The sequence below is a fragment of the Onychostruthus taczanowskii genome, unplaced genomic scaffold, assembly GCF_017590055.1.
Source record: "Onychostruthus taczanowskii isolate IOZ18803 unplaced genomic scaffold, ASM1759005v1 scaffold7, whole genome shotgun sequence".
Classification (NCBI taxonomy): Eukaryota; Metazoa; Chordata; class Aves; order Passeriformes; family Passeridae; genus Onychostruthus; species Onychostruthus taczanowskii.
In genome coordinates, this window is record NW_024504786.1 from 4,088,318 (window position 1) to 4,105,879 (window position 17,562).

At 44.1% G+C, this 17,562-nt stretch overlaps 1 protein-coding gene across 2 annotated transcripts in view; it reads left to right on the forward strand.

Annotated features, from left to right (window-relative positions):
* Positions 1-96: 96 nt before the first annotated feature.
* LRP8 (LDL receptor related protein 8) overlaps positions 97-17,562 on the forward strand; it is a 169,637-nt gene continuing 152,171 nt past the window's right edge. Inside the window, exons 1-2 of one of the 2 annotated variants that reach the window (XM_041421447.1) lie at positions 97-174; positions 1,075-1,194. In XM_041421447.1, coding sequence (XP_041277381.1) covers positions 105-174; positions 1,075-1,194 — 190 coding nt within the window. In that variant the 5' untranslated portion in view covers positions 97-104. The remainder of the gene's footprint in view (positions 175-1,074; positions 1,195-17,562) is intronic. The other variant, XM_041421448.1, reaches the window with a different exon arrangement.

Here is a 17,562-nt window from a genome sequence, read left to right on the forward strand (position 1 = left end):
CGGCGCCGGCCGCAGTCGGCACGGGGCGGGCAGCGAGCGGCGCGCCGGCTGCGCGCACCCCGCACACGGCGCGCTGCCACCGAGGGAGGGAGGGAGCGAGCACCATGTGCCGGCCAGCGCTCGCCCGGCTGCTGCTCCTCCAGCTGCTGCTGCTCAAGCTGCACCTCGGCAAAGGTGGGTCCGGCGCGGTACGGCCTCTCTCCCTCAGCGCCGGGGTCTCCCGGCCTCAGCGCTGCCGGGGAGGGGGTGAGCGTCCTGCCGGCACGGGCACCCCGGGATGCGCGGCCGCGGATGCCCGCTCGCCTCGGAGCCCTGCGCGGGGTTTGGGACCTGCGGAGGGCTGGGCACGCTCGGGGGTTGCGACCTGCGGGGGCCGGGCACGCTCTTCAAGCGGGCGAATGCAGCCCGAGAGCTGGTGACAGGAGCTGCCACCTTTAATCCCTTTCAGAGGGGATTTGTGCCTCGTCAGAGCAGCGCGGCACCGAGTCTGTAAAGCAGATTTGCTCCGTTCTCCCCCCGCCCTCAACTTTAGTTGGGTCAGGTCCCTTTTCCCGGGACGGCGCCGGTGCCTTTTCCGCCCCGCGTCCCCAGGTGTCGGTGCGTTTTGCCCTGGCGGATGCGCAGGAGGTCCTAGCATCACTCCGCTTTATAATTTTTCTTTGTCTGTTGTGTTTCGGGTTTAACCATATTCTATTCCCAGGCTCCTTTTCCCTCCGCCTTTAAAACAATGCGGGGAAGCACGGGGATGGCCCCTTTTATCCCTGCACAAAGCAGCTTCGGGATCGCCGCCGTGCTCCCGCGGAGGCGCGTCTCCCCCAGCCCCGCACCGAGCCGCTGTGCCCTGGCGAGCCCAGCCCCGCACCCAGCCGCTGTGCCCTGGCGAGCCCAGCCCCGCACCGAGCCGCTGTGCCCTGGCGAGCCCAGCCTCAGCCCCCACCGGGCCGGCGGCAGCTCCCGATGCCTTGCCCGGATTGTCCGCGGCCGAGCCGAGCGGCGAGGCGGCCCCGGGATGCCCCCGCCGCCCGGCCGTGGGAGCGCGCTCCGCTGACCCAGGCGCGGCCCCGTGTCTCGCAGGCGCCGTCAAGGAGTGCGAGGAGAACCAGTTCCAATGCCGGAACGAGCGGTGCATCCCCGCCATCTGGAAATGCGACGAGGACGACGACTGCTCGGATAACAGTGACGAGGCAGATTGCCGTGAGTATCCGTGCCCCGCACGGGGCGGGGGTGCCGGGAAGGGCGCGCTTCCCAGCTGCGCTGCGCCTCTTTTTTATGAATGAATGAATGAAGTCGCGCCGTCCCCGGCCGCGGCGCCGATTGGCTGCCGGGAGCAGCAGATCCGTGACGCGGCGCCGCGGGGCAGCGGCTCCTCGCTGCCGGCTCGCCCGGCCCGGCCCGGCCGGGATGCCCGGAGCGCCGCGCGGCAGCGCGAGTCCGGCGGCAGCCGGCACCTGGCAGCTCCCCGCCCTCCCTCTGCCGGTCCCCTCGCCTCCAGCAGCGTCTCTGCTCGGAGCGCCTGAGAGGAACAGCGCGGTTTGTGTCCTCGGGGCAGTTGGGTGAGATGTTAAACCCCGGAAGAGCCCTTGCTCAGGGCGAGTGACAGGTGCTCATGTGAAATGTTGCTTACTCATAATCATCCTACAAGATGTGGAGTGGGTGTGAATCTTGTGTTTCAATATGTTTGCAGTCAGCGTGACAAAGCAGATAAACAAGTAGCACTACTTGGCTTGGCAGTGTCAGCCATGTAACGCTAATTCCTTCATAGTGTAAGGGAAGAGAGAGCAAGATCTGTACTTCCAGTCCTGAGAAAATGGCACTCGTTCCTTGTCCTGTGGTGTGGCCCTAGTGCGTATCCGTGGAAACTCATAAACTCTGGGTACTTTGTAGGCTTGTGCTATTATAACTTGGCTGTTATTTTGTTTACAGCTTCTGATAGCCTGGGAGAATTTGTCTCAGCCCTGGAGTCTTAGAAGCATCTGTAAAAGAAATTACAGAGCCTAAATCTTGAAGAGAAGTGTCTTTAATTTAGGGTTTAAAATTGCAATTATTGTAGCAAGTACGACATCTCTTGAATTATCTCTGTAGAATAACAGGCAGTGAATGTGCATTCAGTGAGTGAACTCTTCAAAGCTCATAGACCCAGTGAATACATCACGAAAAGAAAGGTCACTGGTTATGTGTTTTTCCATATGTGATTTCCCTGTTAACCTCTTCAAGTGTCAGGTGATATTTGGACTGAAGTCTAAGTAGATTAGTTTAAGGAGAGCAGGGATTCCCAAACTCTTAAATTATAACAAGATGTTTGTGTGAACACCCCATAACATTTCTTTCTGGTTGCTGTCTTTATTCAGAGGACTTGATTTGCTTTATGTATGATTTTTTTATGATCTGGGGAGTTAGCAGCGTTCATTTTGATATAGAAATGGCTTTTACAGGAATTACAATGGCACTTTATTTAGAGGCAGCTTAGATGTGGAATGTTTCAAATTGCAAAAGACTTGGGGAAGCCGGGGGTGACTGAGAACTACCATGGACTCTTGTGTAGCGTAACTGGGAAAGTTTTTTCAGAAGTGTCTGTGTTTCCCAAGAGAGACAGTAACCTGTGAAGCACTGGGAGTCTCTGAGCAGGTATATAATGGTGTTCTTGAAGCCTTCTATTTAAAACCTCTGTGCACTGCAGTACAAAGGCTTGGTGAGCTGCAGGTGACCTGTGGGCAATGCTTTTGGAGCTGCTTTTTGGAGGTTGGGATCGTGGCTGGAGGAGCATCTTGAACGAATTCTGGACCCTGGATTCAAAATGGAAGAGTAGGTTTGTGTCCTGAGCTCTTGCCCTGCATGAATGAGGGGTTCAGTATCTGGGCTGCTTTTTTATTTTCTCCTTTTCCATATGATCAACCCTCTGAGCATTGTGTCAGGAGAGTGTAGAACAGCATGCTGTTGAACATCAGCTCAGCGTGGATTGTGCTGTGTTAGAATGCTTATTGCACAAGGCTTTTATAGTTGCTGCGTTTGGGGATGGTAAAAATATGTTCTTCACTTTAATCTGAATTTGGCATTTATTGATTGGGAATCAGACTACAGAAATTGCTCATGGACTGTTAATTTAGTTCATATATAGACTTTTCAGTTGCTTCTTCAAGCAGGCTGAAAGACAAAAATTGCATTTTTCATGCACATTTTTCTCACTTGCATTGTTCTGAACACTGTTTTATTTTGAAAATGCATACTGCTTTTCAGCATATGGAATGTTTGGAGTTCTGCTCACTGGGTGAAAAAATATATTCCCTGTTTTCAATTCTAGATACTGCCTCTGTTATCACTGCTGTAATAAACAGATATTTATTTTTAAATTATTTTATGAACATATGCAATAGAAGAAACTATTTTGGAAAACTCGGCATGCCAGAGTGGTGATGGAGAGGGAAATGAATATGCAGGTAGCCTGCTGGCAGTGAGTACTGATAAGGACCCTGATAACCTCTGTAATTACTTGATGATTCTTTTTCCCAGAGCTGATAATGTATTTGTAATAGCTCATTGCTGCTTGTGGATATTCTCCCTTTTTAAAGCGATAGGATGGTCTTTATGGTGTGAAGAATTGGTTTGTGAAACCAATTCCTTGTGCTAGACAGTCTAATACACTGGAAAATTTTGTAACTAAGAGTATCTTAAACAGTTGGAAAGAGTTGATTTTTTTTTGGCGGAACTCTATGAGTTTCCTACTAGAAATTGTCTTTGCACAAGACTGAATTTTTGGGGTTTTTTTTTGTCCCTTTTGTGTTGTGTCCTGTGTCTGTCCCTGTTTCTCCCCATCCTCCATGTCCCCATGATTTGCTGGCATCATGTTTTGGATTCTAAGGAGAATGTTTCAGTAATCAAACTGTATTTCATCCTTGGCATTTGCTTTCAATTGAGTAATCCTTTTCTGTCATGGCTGGTAGTTCAACTTATCTACCATAGGACTGATGTGTGAGTAAATACAGCAAACACTGGACCTGAAGGCAGCACTAGTTTTTAAGGTGTGTTATGTTTATCCAGGACAGGGTTTCTGGGCTAGCAAAAGAACGGTAGCCAAGGAGGCTGCCAGGAAGGGAGGAGATGGTGCTCCTTTGTGTGTAGGCACATGACTTGTGAAGTGTTAACAGGAGACAAGGAGGAGACACTAATTTGTGTGCATTGTAGAAATATATAAAAATAAAACAGTAAACAGATTGCCTAAATATGAAGATGCTGTTTTGCTGTCATGTTTTCAGAAAGTTATACCATTTTGAGGAAAGGAAGATAAAAAGGGAGTAGATATGTTCCTTAAAATGTATCTTTGGAAGGGGAACTAAACTCCAGAGAGAAAAACAATGGAAGTTACATTGTTTGGATTGCTGGAGAAATCAAGTTGTAAACTCTGCAATTGGAAATCTTGGGTACCTATTGCAGAGTTTAAACCTGTCCTAAAACTATTTGTTCTGCTCTATGCAAAAGGATTTGCTTGGGCTCAGTCCAGTCTGTGTAGGCCTGGAAAAACAAAATCCCAGTCACAACTTAGAGCTTGCAGTGCCACAATCTGCACTAAACGTGGTCCTTACGATGAGGACAGGGCCCCAGGGCAGTTCTGAACATGATTTCTGTAGATGCATTTTAGTCCTTCCCTGCAATAAGTTTTCCTCTTTGGAAACACTGGAAAGACTCTTACAAGCTATTTCAGACAATGCTTGCAGATGCACAGTCATTGAGACATTTTTTGTAATGGGACAGCAGCAACTTTATAAAACATCAAATCTACTTTTATAGTGGGAAAAATGTCCATTTTCTGAGGCACGGTGTTTTAGCAAAAGCATTCTTTGCTGAGGTACTCAAAATGTGGGATACTGACTTTGTTTCTATGTCTCCCTCAGGAAAGGTGGAAGCTGCAAAGCCAGGTCAGACTAGGGATGAGTGTGCTGTGTGTCCAGAGTGCTGCTGCTGTGTGACACATCACCCAGAATGGAAAATCCTGGAGCGCTGTTCTGAAGGGGGAGTGGCTCTTGGAGGCTTTTTCCCCAGCTTTACAAGTTTATTCCTGCTTGCCATTGTAGCCAGCAGAAAACAAGGAAGACCTTGCAAACAGCTGCTAGACGCAATATATTTGATGCAAAATAGGAGCTCTTACTTTGATAGTTGTTTGATTTTATTTTTATGATGTAAGTATGGTTCACATTATCTTAACTCACACCTGAGTGTGGGTGAAGGAGACTGGAGGATCTCTGCTTAAATGTTTCACTGTTGAAAAAACACTAAATATGGCAAAGAGTATAGTTGCAAAAAGCAATCAGTAGGTTAACCAGTTTCCTAAAATTAAACACAAGCTGCAGGATCATTTCAGCTTTGTCATACCTGCCTGCAGGGGGACACAGCCAAATGCAGAATTACTGTTTCTTGTTTAAAGCTCCATTTTCCACCTTTGCACTGGTATCCTTTCTGTGCTGTTGCTTGCTGGTGAGGACTGCTCATGGGGATTTTTACAGACAGGGTTGAGGCTGCCTCAGGTGTGAGATGCAGTCTGAAGGGAGTTACTGTTTCAAAAACTGTTCCCATGTGTCCAGAATGCAGGGTAAATGTGGCATCAGCAAACCTCCTCTACCTCAGCCCTTGCCTGCCTTGTGGCCACAGGAGGTGGCTGTGTAGCTGAGACACATTTCCTCTGCAATTGGGAGGAAGGAGGACTCCTGTTCTTCCACTGGCTTTGTACAGAGTCTGCAGAGTTTGACTCCTGCTGCCTGTGTAGAAGCCCAGGAGGCAGCCTCATGGTCTCTGTGCTTTTCAGTGTAGGTTTCACTAGAGCTGGAATTTGGGAGTAAAAACATAGCAAAAAGCCCATTTGAAAACTAAATTCTGGATCCTGTGCAGAGTTAAGTATGGTCTGGGTGGCTTTGAAGTGCAGGAGTGTAATGGTGTGCCAGGCTTGCAGGTTTTGGGGCGTAACCAAGTGACACAGTAGGCACTCACAAGGCCACATGTATTCTATAACTTTTTGTCCTCTGTTACACATTGCTCCAGTTTTTCTTTCTGTTTTGTGCTGAGCCAGTGTCCTGTATGCTGAGTGACTGCTGCCTGCCACCCTGGAGATGCTGTGCATGTCACCACGTGGAGTTAAGGGTTCCTTGACATATGCATGGTCATATGTCTTGATTGTGTCAGTGACATTTTAACTGTGTTGTGTGGCCAGCTTGCATGCTTATCCCAAAACTGGAAGCACTAGGAAGGACTGGTGTTGAGAGGCAGGACTTGTTTGCTTTTCTGTGTGGTTGCTGCCTGCTTCTCCTGGTCTGTACTGGATTCATATCCAACGTAGGCTCAAAACCAGTTTACTGTTTTCTTGTGTTCCTCAGCGAATGTTTTTATTAATTTATCTTCATTTTTCATTATATTCTTGTTATCTGCTCTGAAAATACTAACTTGCATGTTTTTGGTGTCTGGATTATCTTTCCTGTTAGTGCAACCTGCTGCAACATTTATGTAGAAAATGAAGTTTTAAGTACATGCCCTTCTCCTTTTCCCTATTTCCTGGGACATTTTCTTAAACACTTTTATTTATGCAGTTTTATTTAGTAAGCAGTCTAGATGGAGACTGCTTTCCAGAAGGTGGTGATTTTCTGTCACTCCTGCTTATGGTCTGGGAAAGAGAGAATTGAGATGGGACCACTGAAAAGGCAGAAGGGAGAGCCACTGGGGACATTATGGTTACGGAGGGAAGTGAACTTGGTTTTATGCAGTGCTGCTGTGCTATAGCAAGAAGGCACAAGAGTTGCTCTAGATGTAGTTGCAAGAATGAGCTGTGAGCTGAAAAGCTTTCCTGAGGTCAAGGAGAATGAGAAGAGTGAATATAATGATTAAGTTCAAGAAGGAAATTACGAAAGTGCAGTTAAAACCAACATGACTTTGTTTATCAGAGAGCTCAGAGCTGTCATTTCGGAGGATAGAAGCATATTCTACATTTTGAGCCCAGGTAAACTTCATCCACAGCATTTTAATGTGTAAAGATAAAGAAGCTGTGGCTGTCCCATCCCTGGCAGTGCTCAAGGCCAGGCTGGCTGGGGCACTGAGCAATCTGGTCCAATGAAAGGTGTCCCTGCCCATGACAGGGGTTTGGAACTAATGGTCTTTAGAGTCCCTTCCAACCCAAACTATTCTGTGATTCTATGAAAAGTCAATACAGACCAGTTCTCTTGTGTCTGCAGTGTTCTAGACCCAGGCTTAGCACAGGTTAGAGATGGGATTTCTGACTGATTGATATTAAGAGTGAAAGATACTTAGGACAATTTAATATTAATCAGAAAATGTGCTGAAGTTTATTCAAATTGCAATTATGAGACCAGAGAAACCAAGTGTAATGTGTTGGTGAACACATTTATTAGTGTAGTGTACACCTACACTAAGAGATTGCCAGTGCTAGAAAGAATAAGTTTTCTTGACTCCATTGTCCACCTAAAGGACTATTAAACACTCTGTTACACCTGAAAATGTCTGAGCATTATTGATTCCCTCAGCAGACACCCAGCTTTTGTTTCTTCTGGCCTTTTCAATACGATCAGCTTTTTGAATTTACTGACAAATCTACCATGACTTTGGTGTGTCTCAGAGACTGATGTTGTATTAGGGATGCATTTGTGGTAGAATTGATTTGGTCTGAAGTTCTCCTGGTCCTTTTACTGGTGTCCTTTTCTTCTCTACAGCTTTCCCATTTTCTTGCAGTTTTTCCTTGGTAATTTCAAAGATGTCCCCAAAGCATGCTGTTGCTCAGTTCTGCTTTTCTGTGTCACTACACTTTTCTGTGTCTGCCTTATAGAATGCTGTAAGATGTCACTTGTTCTTTCTTATTTTCCTTTGCCCAGGAAAACAGATCAGTAAGTTGAGTTTGGTGATGGAGATGAAAATTTGGGCTGCTGCTTGTTGTCTTGAGTAGTAGGTGGTCCTTGGCAGAAAAGGAGTTTGCCTGCTCTCATGTGCTCTGCTCCCAGGGCAGACAGCTGCTTCCAGCCAAAGGGAAATCCTCACTATTTTATGATGCATGTGAGGGAAGTGTTGGAAAAGCTGAGTGTAGTTTTTCTAGCTCTCTATTTTCCATTAAAATTATTAATATTTAAATACCCACAAGGGAGGGGAAAAGGGTAAAAGGCCCTGTGGTTAATTCAGATTTTCTACTCTGTGAGAAATTCTGTCTGAAATGCAAGTGATAAAAATCTGATTAGACTTTAGAAGTTACAGTGATACTGTAAGCTAGTTGAAAAATAAAACGAAACCCTTGCACACTGAAATATTTTCAAAAGCCAGATTGTAACGTGCAAGAAGCCAGAAGATTTTTAAAGCAGGGTTGTGAGCTCTGTCACTGATGGTCTCTCAGGGTGAGACATCCTGTTTCTTGCCATGGTAATGATGCCCTGGTAGACTGTGCTTCTGTTCCTGGCAAGGCCCATGACTTTTCTTCCCAGAGCTGTGGCAGATCTGGCAGCCCTGTGCCTTTTTCCTCATGAAGAGGTGAATAAATGGTGTTAGAGCTCTCCTGCTCCAGAGTGACTCAGCTGTGCAAGAGTCAGCAGCTGAGCCAAGAACACAAATGAGGCCTCCTGCCTACCAGTCCAGTGCTCAACACACACAACTGCTCCTTGCAGAGCTACCTGTTGGACAAGTGGAAGGGTTTCAGTTTTTCCTCCAGGTTTCCTGGTTATTTTCAGCCTAAGCTAAGGCCTGGCAGTCAATCTAACCTCACAATTAATGCCAAGAGCAAGTGTTAGAAACTAGGAGAGAACAGGATTTATGGCTGGCTTGGAGCAAGGCTTACAAGCCTTTGGGCTGCAGCCACGTAAAGTGAGTTTTATTGCCAATTTTTTTTCTTAGATGTTCTGTTTCTGATACTTCAATATTATTTAATGCATTATTAATATTTATTAAATGCTTGAGAGCATGTGTGGCACTGTACCAGGACCAGAGCAGTGAGGGACTGAGTTTCCATGGCAGCAGGAGCACAGTCCTGTACTTGTAGAACCAGAAGGGCTCTTTTTGGCAACTGCTCTCTATGCTGTTGTGATTACTTTTTAAAGATAGATATATTATTTAACATCTAATTTGTTAATGCTGCAGAATTTTGTCCATCCTGAGTGAGAATTTTGCCTGCTGTAAGTTTCTTTATCTTTTTATTGAGTTCTAGCTTTGTTTCTGTGTCTTCTGTGGGTGTCATTTCTTTTACTTGCAAAATAGTGAAAGGGGTGAAAGTGTGTATTTAAAAGGGGCTGTTTTTGTTGATCTAGATTCATAGTAATAGGTGGAAGTTTTATCTTGATTTTGGTTGAATTTGAAATGTTACATTGTTGAAGACTTCCTTTACATGTAGTATATAGCATAGATTTATCAATTAAAATAATTGTTGAAGAAACTGGTGTGTACAACTGACAGTAAACTCTTAACTCTGCTATGTCCCTTGTTTAGATAACTGCTCCAGTTCCAGGTTTTAGCTTTGTATTTTATTTTAACTGGCCTTGTTTTATACTTTTTCTCATGCTGCCTTCCTTGATATATGATGTGTGGTGTGATGTACACTGAGATGATACTTTGCTTCATTTCAAGGGGTGAATTAAACTTTTTGTTTGATCCCAAGTCTTTGTCCTGCTGTGCTTTAGCTTTTACCCAGCTGAGGTTTTCTGTCTGTCTTTGCTTTCCATGTATGAAGTTAACAGGATTAATTTCTTTAGTGGTTTTTTTTTCTGTTTTTGTTGATCTAGGTGAGTAAAGGTTGTAGGCATCTTTCCAAATGTGTTGTGTGAGTCTCCCACGATAGATACCAGCTGCTTGGCTTGCTGTTTGAGCAGTGATTGTATATCAGTAAACATTGCTGGATTTACTGGACACGTTCCATCCAGATATGATGCACTCTGTGAGATCCAGGGAGTAGTTAAGACCATAAAAATCAACTACAGCAGGAGTAGTGAATATACTTGCACTGAGAATAAGAATTTTGGATGTAAACTTACAACTGTTCCTGTAGACTTTTCATCCTGAATCACAGTTGATCTATGGAGCTACTTATAAACAGAGAAATGGCCCAGTTTCTTTGATAGCAAATGTCAGTGCTGACTGATATAGGCCAAGAAATACACCTCCTGCCTCTGTAACTCAGAGCTTCTATTCTTGTTTGTGTGGTTGTGTTACTCTCATTACACATTTGTCATCCTGTGGCTGCTTAGCAGTTCAGCTTTCTATGAATCTTCCCGTAAAAGTGGGCTAAATATTATCTCAGGGACATGAAAATTGATGCTTGGGGAGCCCACCCTCTGCCCAGGGCTGTAGAGTGATTCAGCAACTCATTGTGGACATTAGTGACTCATGAAGAAAGTTCCCAGTTTCTTTTTTTCAGGTCCATTATCTTGTTTTACACAGATAATCATGTTCCTTGGATTAAATGACTGCTCAAGGATTTAGCCTTTGCTTTTGTCACATACAATTTGTAAAATATTCAGAAAAACCCCAGTGTTGAGACAACCCACTGTTTCAGAATTTTAGTGTTGGTCAAGTGCAAGAAATGCTTCAAATTTTAATATTGGACACAGAAAATACAGGTGCTTGAGGAGGAGCATAATATTTTTGTGTTCCAAAATGGACTTTGGTTTTGTACATTCCAGCAGATCCTGAAGCATAGCCTGTGTGCAGACAGACATCACTGCAGCCACTTCTTCAGCTGGCCAAAAGTGCCTGTTGTGAGACTGCACACCACAGACTTTTAGCTTGCTAAAGAGGCTCTTTCCATTCTAAATCCCATTCAAGCCTCCTTCACCTCCTGCCCACACCTTGCTGTTATCTGAGCACAAACTACTGAACTTATCACCTGTGTACCCATTCCTCCATAAATTATTAGTAACGTATCATTTTCTGGAAGGAACAAAGATAACTGAAGGAGCCTAATTTTCTATTGTTTATTTTATTACTCTTTTCCTTCTTCCTTTCTCGTGTAAAACAGCAGAGATACAGTTTAGATTGCACAACTCTGAAGTTTGCACAAGGTGGGCTCGGTACATGATTTAGGATGTGTAACCTGTATGGGAACTGCTCTTTGGCAGGTGGTAAATAAGGAGTTTCAAAGGGAATCTCTGGACCAGTCTTTGCCAGGATCACATTGATGTGTTGAAATTGCTTTACTTCAAGCTCTTTGCTGGATGATTTCTGTTCCACCTTTTCACAAGAGCTCTTTTAACACAGAAATCTGTCCTATTTTTTATAAAATAATTTGTTATGTGTATTTGCCCAAGGTGCCAGTGCGTGTTGATCCCTGAAGTTAAATTAGGATTAAGGAGCTGCATTGACAGGTGTTGAAAAGAATCATATCTGTCCAGTTCTTGACTGCAGGGTCTCTGATTGTGGCATGGCACTTCAAAGAGAGTGAGTGTAGAGCAGGGGAGAAATCCTGGGAGAAATCTTTTCTAGAGGGAAATGATAAATAATGTACTTAATTTTTCTCCATGGATGTGGGCAAGCACATGCCTGAGCAATATGGAACCTTTCCCAGGCTTGCACACAGTGCCTTACTGCCTTGCTCTTCTTCCAGTCTTTCCCCATGAGTTTGGCCATTAATTCTCATGGCCCTGTTTCACAGTGTCCATCCTCAGCAGCAATGCACAAAGTCTTTGTTAACACCTTCCCCTGCTCAGGCACTGCAGGGGACTCTGCAAAGCTTTGCTGAGAGCAGCAGCATTTCTTCACATTCAGTTATGCACACAACCATGTGAATACTGCAAGCCTTTATTTGTGCTAATGCTCACAGAAAGGATTACTGATTCCTGCACAAATGCTATACTTCAGCTGGCACGAAGCAGCTAAGTTCACTTTGCCCAGATCTAATTACTTAATTTACAGTATTTTTATATTTTGAGACTGAAATGCAGGTTGAGGCTGCCAGCGTGACAAGTGTTGGAGATTCCAGAGCTGATGTGGAGCCCCACAGCTGCCTACTGTTGATTCCAGTTCAGGGCTGTTGGGCACCAGATTGTTGGGCACTGTGAGGTGCACTGGCAAGCAGTGCCCTAAGAGATATGTGATCACAGAACAAAAGCCATTGCTGTCACAGAACAGTTTTGATTCTCCAGCTTTCAAGGTCAGGACTAAGATATTCAGCACCATGGGAAATGCTGCATTCCTGCAGCAAGAGTCAGGGTTGTGCTGGGGATTACAGAGTCCTTGGCTTAGGGGCTCTTGTCCTGGCAGCTTCATCCCTGCCTGCTCAGTGCACTGGAGGAGTGTTTCAAGAAAATCTGAAACCAAAATGTCCTTTTAGAAGACTGCTTTCTTTCCTTTTCCAAGCAGGCTGGATAGCTGTCAGTGAGTTGTCCATAATAATAAGGGTTGAGCAGTGATCCTTGTGGCTTACTGCTTCCTTTTCTGAGCCATGTTGTGCAGGCTTCATCATCATATCACAGGGTTAATTTTAGAATGCAAAAAAGATGCTTCTCTGACAGTGAAAACCACCGAGGGGGAGGAAGGCAGCCAAGTACAGGACCTAATTTCCCCCCTTCCTACAAAAGTGTTTTTTTCTTCCTGTGGGGGAGTGTGAGGTTGAATGTGGCATTAGAAACATATTCAGCGAGGGGTTTAGGGCAGAATCTTGCTGTGTTGTTTTTGAAAAGGGTTCTCTCCCTGCTACTTGCTTCTACTGAAGTCATGTGGGATTATGTTTCCTGAGAGGAATAAACAAACCTGATGAGATGCAGAACAACAAACTGGAATTCCCTTAATTTAATTTATGGCTGTTTTTTGTGACTGTGGTACACCTGAGAGCTGTATCACCTTTTCTGGCTGGAGGTGAATTTCTGGTACATGAAGCGTTTTGGTGCATCAGCTTGACCTTTTACGTAGAAAAAGGGCATGTGTAAATGTCACTTTTCTACAGCAATCATTGGGATTATCTGCCATTGTGTTGGGTTTTTTCCTCTGCTTTTATAATAGCAGAGATTTTTACAGCACTTTAACATGTAAGAATGATGGAAGTTTCACTGTCTTACCCTGGATAAATTCTCGTCGGTAGATGGGAAGGAGATGATTCATACCTATTAGGACTCTGTGTGTGAGAGAGTTATATTTCTTATTGGATATGAAGTGGAAGATGGAGGATCTCATTTCACTCATACTGTTAGAATCCAAAATGCTAAATGATGAGTGTCTTGGGATTTGGGGAAGATATTTGCTGTGTGTTCCGCTCTAATTAATTGCGATGTTTGCTGGGGGTTCCTTATTACTTTAATCTGCGGACAGCACCGTTCTCTGATGGTGAAAGTTGAAGAGAGAAAACATCTTGTCTGTGTGAGGGCTCAGCCTGATCTTGCTGCTGCAGAAGTCTCTGAGGAAATGCTGATTTGGTTATTTTAGATTGCTGACAAAGCTTGGCCCTGTAGCTTCAGAGCACAGACCTGGCCCTCTCCCTTCAGCCGTACTTCTGTTGAGATTCAAGTCTCTTAGCTGGAAAAGTGCTGCTGTGGGCCCAGAAGGGCTGAAAGGAGATGGATCTGTGTGGTCCATGGGGTCCTGCTGAGAGAAGAGCCCTGGCTGGCTTTGCTGAGCACGGGGCTGTGCCCATGTAGCTGAGCTGGCCAGAGCTTCTCCACAGGGCCTCACCAGCCAGGCAGAGCTTCACCTCGGGTACATTTTATCTCCTGAGGTGAGCCTGTGAAATCATGGTGAGAGGAATGGTGTTGGCAGGGGAATGTGCTGGATAAAACATTAGTTTTATGTTATATTTCAAGGGATCTTTGTTCCTCCATAGTTACAAACAGTCACAACTGACAATAAGAAACCTTTGCAAACTCGAAAATCAATGACTTCAGGCCTGTGGTGTTCACAAAATGTTTTCTGCAGCAGTTTTCACCAGGGTATTACCCTGTCTGTCTTTTAGCCTCCAGAAGTGCATAGAGCATCATTGTGGAGCTACAATACAAGTTCTGGCCTTGGACCACTGTTTTGTTCCAAGTGAGGATTAACTGCTCTCTAATTCTGTTTTGGGGGTGAAAGTACAGCTTCATTCCATTCCTGATCTCATGCATCCCCCAGCTACAATGCTGTGTGAGGACTTGCCATTGGCAAGCCATGAGAATAGAAACCATCCATGTTTTATTGACCATTCAGTCTGTCTCCAGTACTTCTTTTGCTTGTGTTTCCCAGTGTCCACTAAAGGAGTGATCAACTGCAGGCATATTTTAGTCTGTGATACCCCTAGTTTTATAATGCTCTTGCTTTCAATTTGGATGGTGTAAAATTGCTCTCTTAGGCTGCCTAGTCTGCATTTCAGCTCTGCTCTTTGGTGGAAGAGGCCAAGCTTGCTCCAGTGCATGATGTGTTATTCTATGGCTAAAGCAAGTTCTTCCTCTGCTAAACACCAGGTGTCTCTTCTTTCTGGAGCAGCAAGACCTAGAGCTCTCAGTGTGGTACAGGTGCAGTGTGTAGGTCTGAACATTGACACAGGAAGCCTAGAAGTGCAGGAGATCACAAGGTTAACATGATATTTAAATTTTATTGAGAATCTGCTCGTGGCAGGAAAATCCTCACTGTGGCTTTGACTTTGCCAGTGCATCTGGTGTTCACCGTGCCCTGAACAGCACAGCAACTAAAATTTCTCCAGACTTGGCTCATAGTTTGCAGTGTTATCTGTCTCAGCAGGAATAGACCCAAGGAATATGAGCAATGTTATTCAGTCCCACAAAATGGAACTACTGCCTGGGTCGAGTATTCCCAATTAAAGCTCCTTGCCCTGCCTGACAATATTGTATCCATGGCTGAATATGGCTTGGAAAGTCTCAATATTATTGCTTTAATCAATTTGCGTCTGAAAAAACTTGAAGTTCATGTTCTGGTTTAGATATTGTGCAATATATTCAACTGACAAAAAAAGCAAAGCAAGAAAACTCCAACTCTGAGCCATTTGGAGACGTGGTTTTTCCTGCTAAGCTGCTGGCTATTAGATTGCACAGCAGAACTCTTGGTGAGTTCAAAGTGAGTTTATTGTTGCTGTGTGGGTATTTAATGAGTCAGTGTAAACCTCTTTAATTCTGTTACATCAGTAATGGAACTTTGATCCTGCTTTTTCAGTACCCTTTCTCAGGTAACATTAACAGGATTTGCCTGTAATATATAGATACTAAAATGCTTCCAGTATATTTGTAATATAATAGGTACTTCCTGTAATATATAGGTACTATAACACTTCCAGATTCTTTTGTTTGACTGCAAAAAAATGGGCAGGAAGAATTGCCAAATGTGAGTAGGCACTCTCCATCTCTATCACTGCTGTGCACTTGTTTAGAAGTGTATGAACTTGATGGAGATTTGCTTTGATGAGCTTTTGCCAGGTTGACCTTTTGTTCCAACAGCATTATGTCTGACTAACTACAGTCAAATAAACTGCCTTGGAGCTTTCCAGTATGCTGTCTCTTCTCTAGATGAACAGCAGGTAATCATGACTCAGTCCTGACAAATCTATTCTATTACAAAGAATTTCTAGGCAGGTGGCTGTAGAGTAAATCTGTACTGCTCTTGCAAGGATCTTTGCTCATGAAGGCCATTCCAGGGAAAGTTTTCAGGGGGAACAGGCAAGTGAGGGCCAGGCCTGCTGAAGGGTTGTTTGGATGCTTTGGACAGTTCTGTCCTCAGGTCTCCACTGGAAAAATGCCTCCCTGTGCAGAGAGCTTGTAGTGCCAGCCTGTTTGACTGGGCTCCACACCTTTGCATTGATTTATTGTTGCTGTTTTCCATGGAATTGGCTGCATGCAGGAAACTCCTGCTGTCAATGCAGAGACATGGGAGGGTGCAACTGCATGTCAGAAAGGTGCTTCTCTGCTGCAATAAGTAGAAATAGGAAAGTAAAAATGCCTGCCCTACCTGTCTGATTGTTAGTGGGGTGGATAGACCCCAAAAGTGATACTAAGGTTATTCTGTGAATGCCCTATTTTTAAAAATGAAAACAGGAAGTCTCATTATTCACAATAAGTCATTGAGAGTATCCATTGAGAGCAGGGTACCTAGCTGTATTAAAATGTGCCTGATCAGGCAGGGGCAGGGACTTGGTATAAAATCCATTTGTAAGCATTCATTGACAGCCTCCTTCAGCTCTCATTTTCCCAATTTGCCCTCTTGTGAGATGGGAAGTGGTTTGTCTTTATTTTTGTAGAATAGTGCAGTCGATAAATGGTCAAAAGAGTGGAACAGGAGCTTGGTGTTGCTGTTTAGTTAAGTGTGTGTGCTTGCAAACAAAATCAGCAAGTTGGCATTTGGTCAAGAGAAGCAGCTTACAAGTTTAGAGGGACGGACTTCTGAATCCAGTAAGAATATTGAATGCAACCCAGATGGCATCCTGGAGGGAAGTTCTGTGGCATCAATTAGCTTGTAGGTGACCATGCTTCCAGCCAACTGTGAGTTACTTGGCAGCTTGCCACTTGACTGCTAGTGAAAATTCAAGAGCAGTGAGATGAATAAAAGTTCCTCAGAGACAAAGAGAAAGATGTCTTCACTTGAAATAAGAGATTTGTGGATACTATTTCTTAAATGATTTAAGCTGTCTGCTTTTGTACAGCCACCTATCTCAGCCTTGGTTATATATGTTTATTTGCTGCCTTTGTATATGTAAACCCATTTAAAACTTCTCTCAAATTTCACGTGTAATTTGTTCTGAAGAAGGAATCTGCAAATAAAAGGGCCCCCAGTAGCTGGACCAGTGCCTACCAGTGCCCTTGTAGCTACTAGAAGGTGAGCTTAATTTAACATTTCCCTCTGGAAATGATGTTCTTATCTAGCTTTTAGGACTTCTGTATTTCTGCTAAGACAAAATGAGGTTGTTGCACTCTGGACTCAAAAAGAGCTGCCAAATTGTGAAGAACTGGCTGCATTGTAATAGATCATATTAGCACAGTTTCAGATCATCCACTGAGGACTGAGTCTAAGGAGCAGTAAGAATAAACACTCATATGGGACAGATGTGATTTATCTGATATTAGAATGAGCTGGGATCAGATGTTGTTGACTTTGAGTTTGTTCATCATTAACAGAAATACTTCTGCATGGCTTTTTTTTTTAAAAAAAAAAGAATTTAAGGGGACTTGAGATTATCTGTATGTCCCAAGTGTCAACATTTCAGATGTCTTTTGCATCTGTGCAGTGAGGGATAATTAGGTTTGTAGAGCAGATGTTGTGGAAGCCTGCACTGCAGCATGCCTGCCTGTTTCTGGCCACAAAGATTTACTCCTGGGTGCCCTTGCTTTCTTTTTATGTAGAAGAATGACAAATCCCCAGTCTTCTGTATGCAGTAAGAACTTCAAGATCTCATACCAGATTTAAGCTGTAAATGCTTCACTAAGAGATTTAGAAATTAGTGGTTTTACTCTCAAGAATTTATTTCAGCTGCTTAGTACTGAGTTTTTACTCTGCACTGAAACGTGTTGTGAGTTTTTCAAAAAGAGCAGAAGTGTTTGCGAGGAAGTACTGATGGTGAGATTCTTCACTATGTTGTCCTGAAAAATAATAATTAAAAAAAAAGTCCCCATGGAAAACAGAATATCATTATCCTAG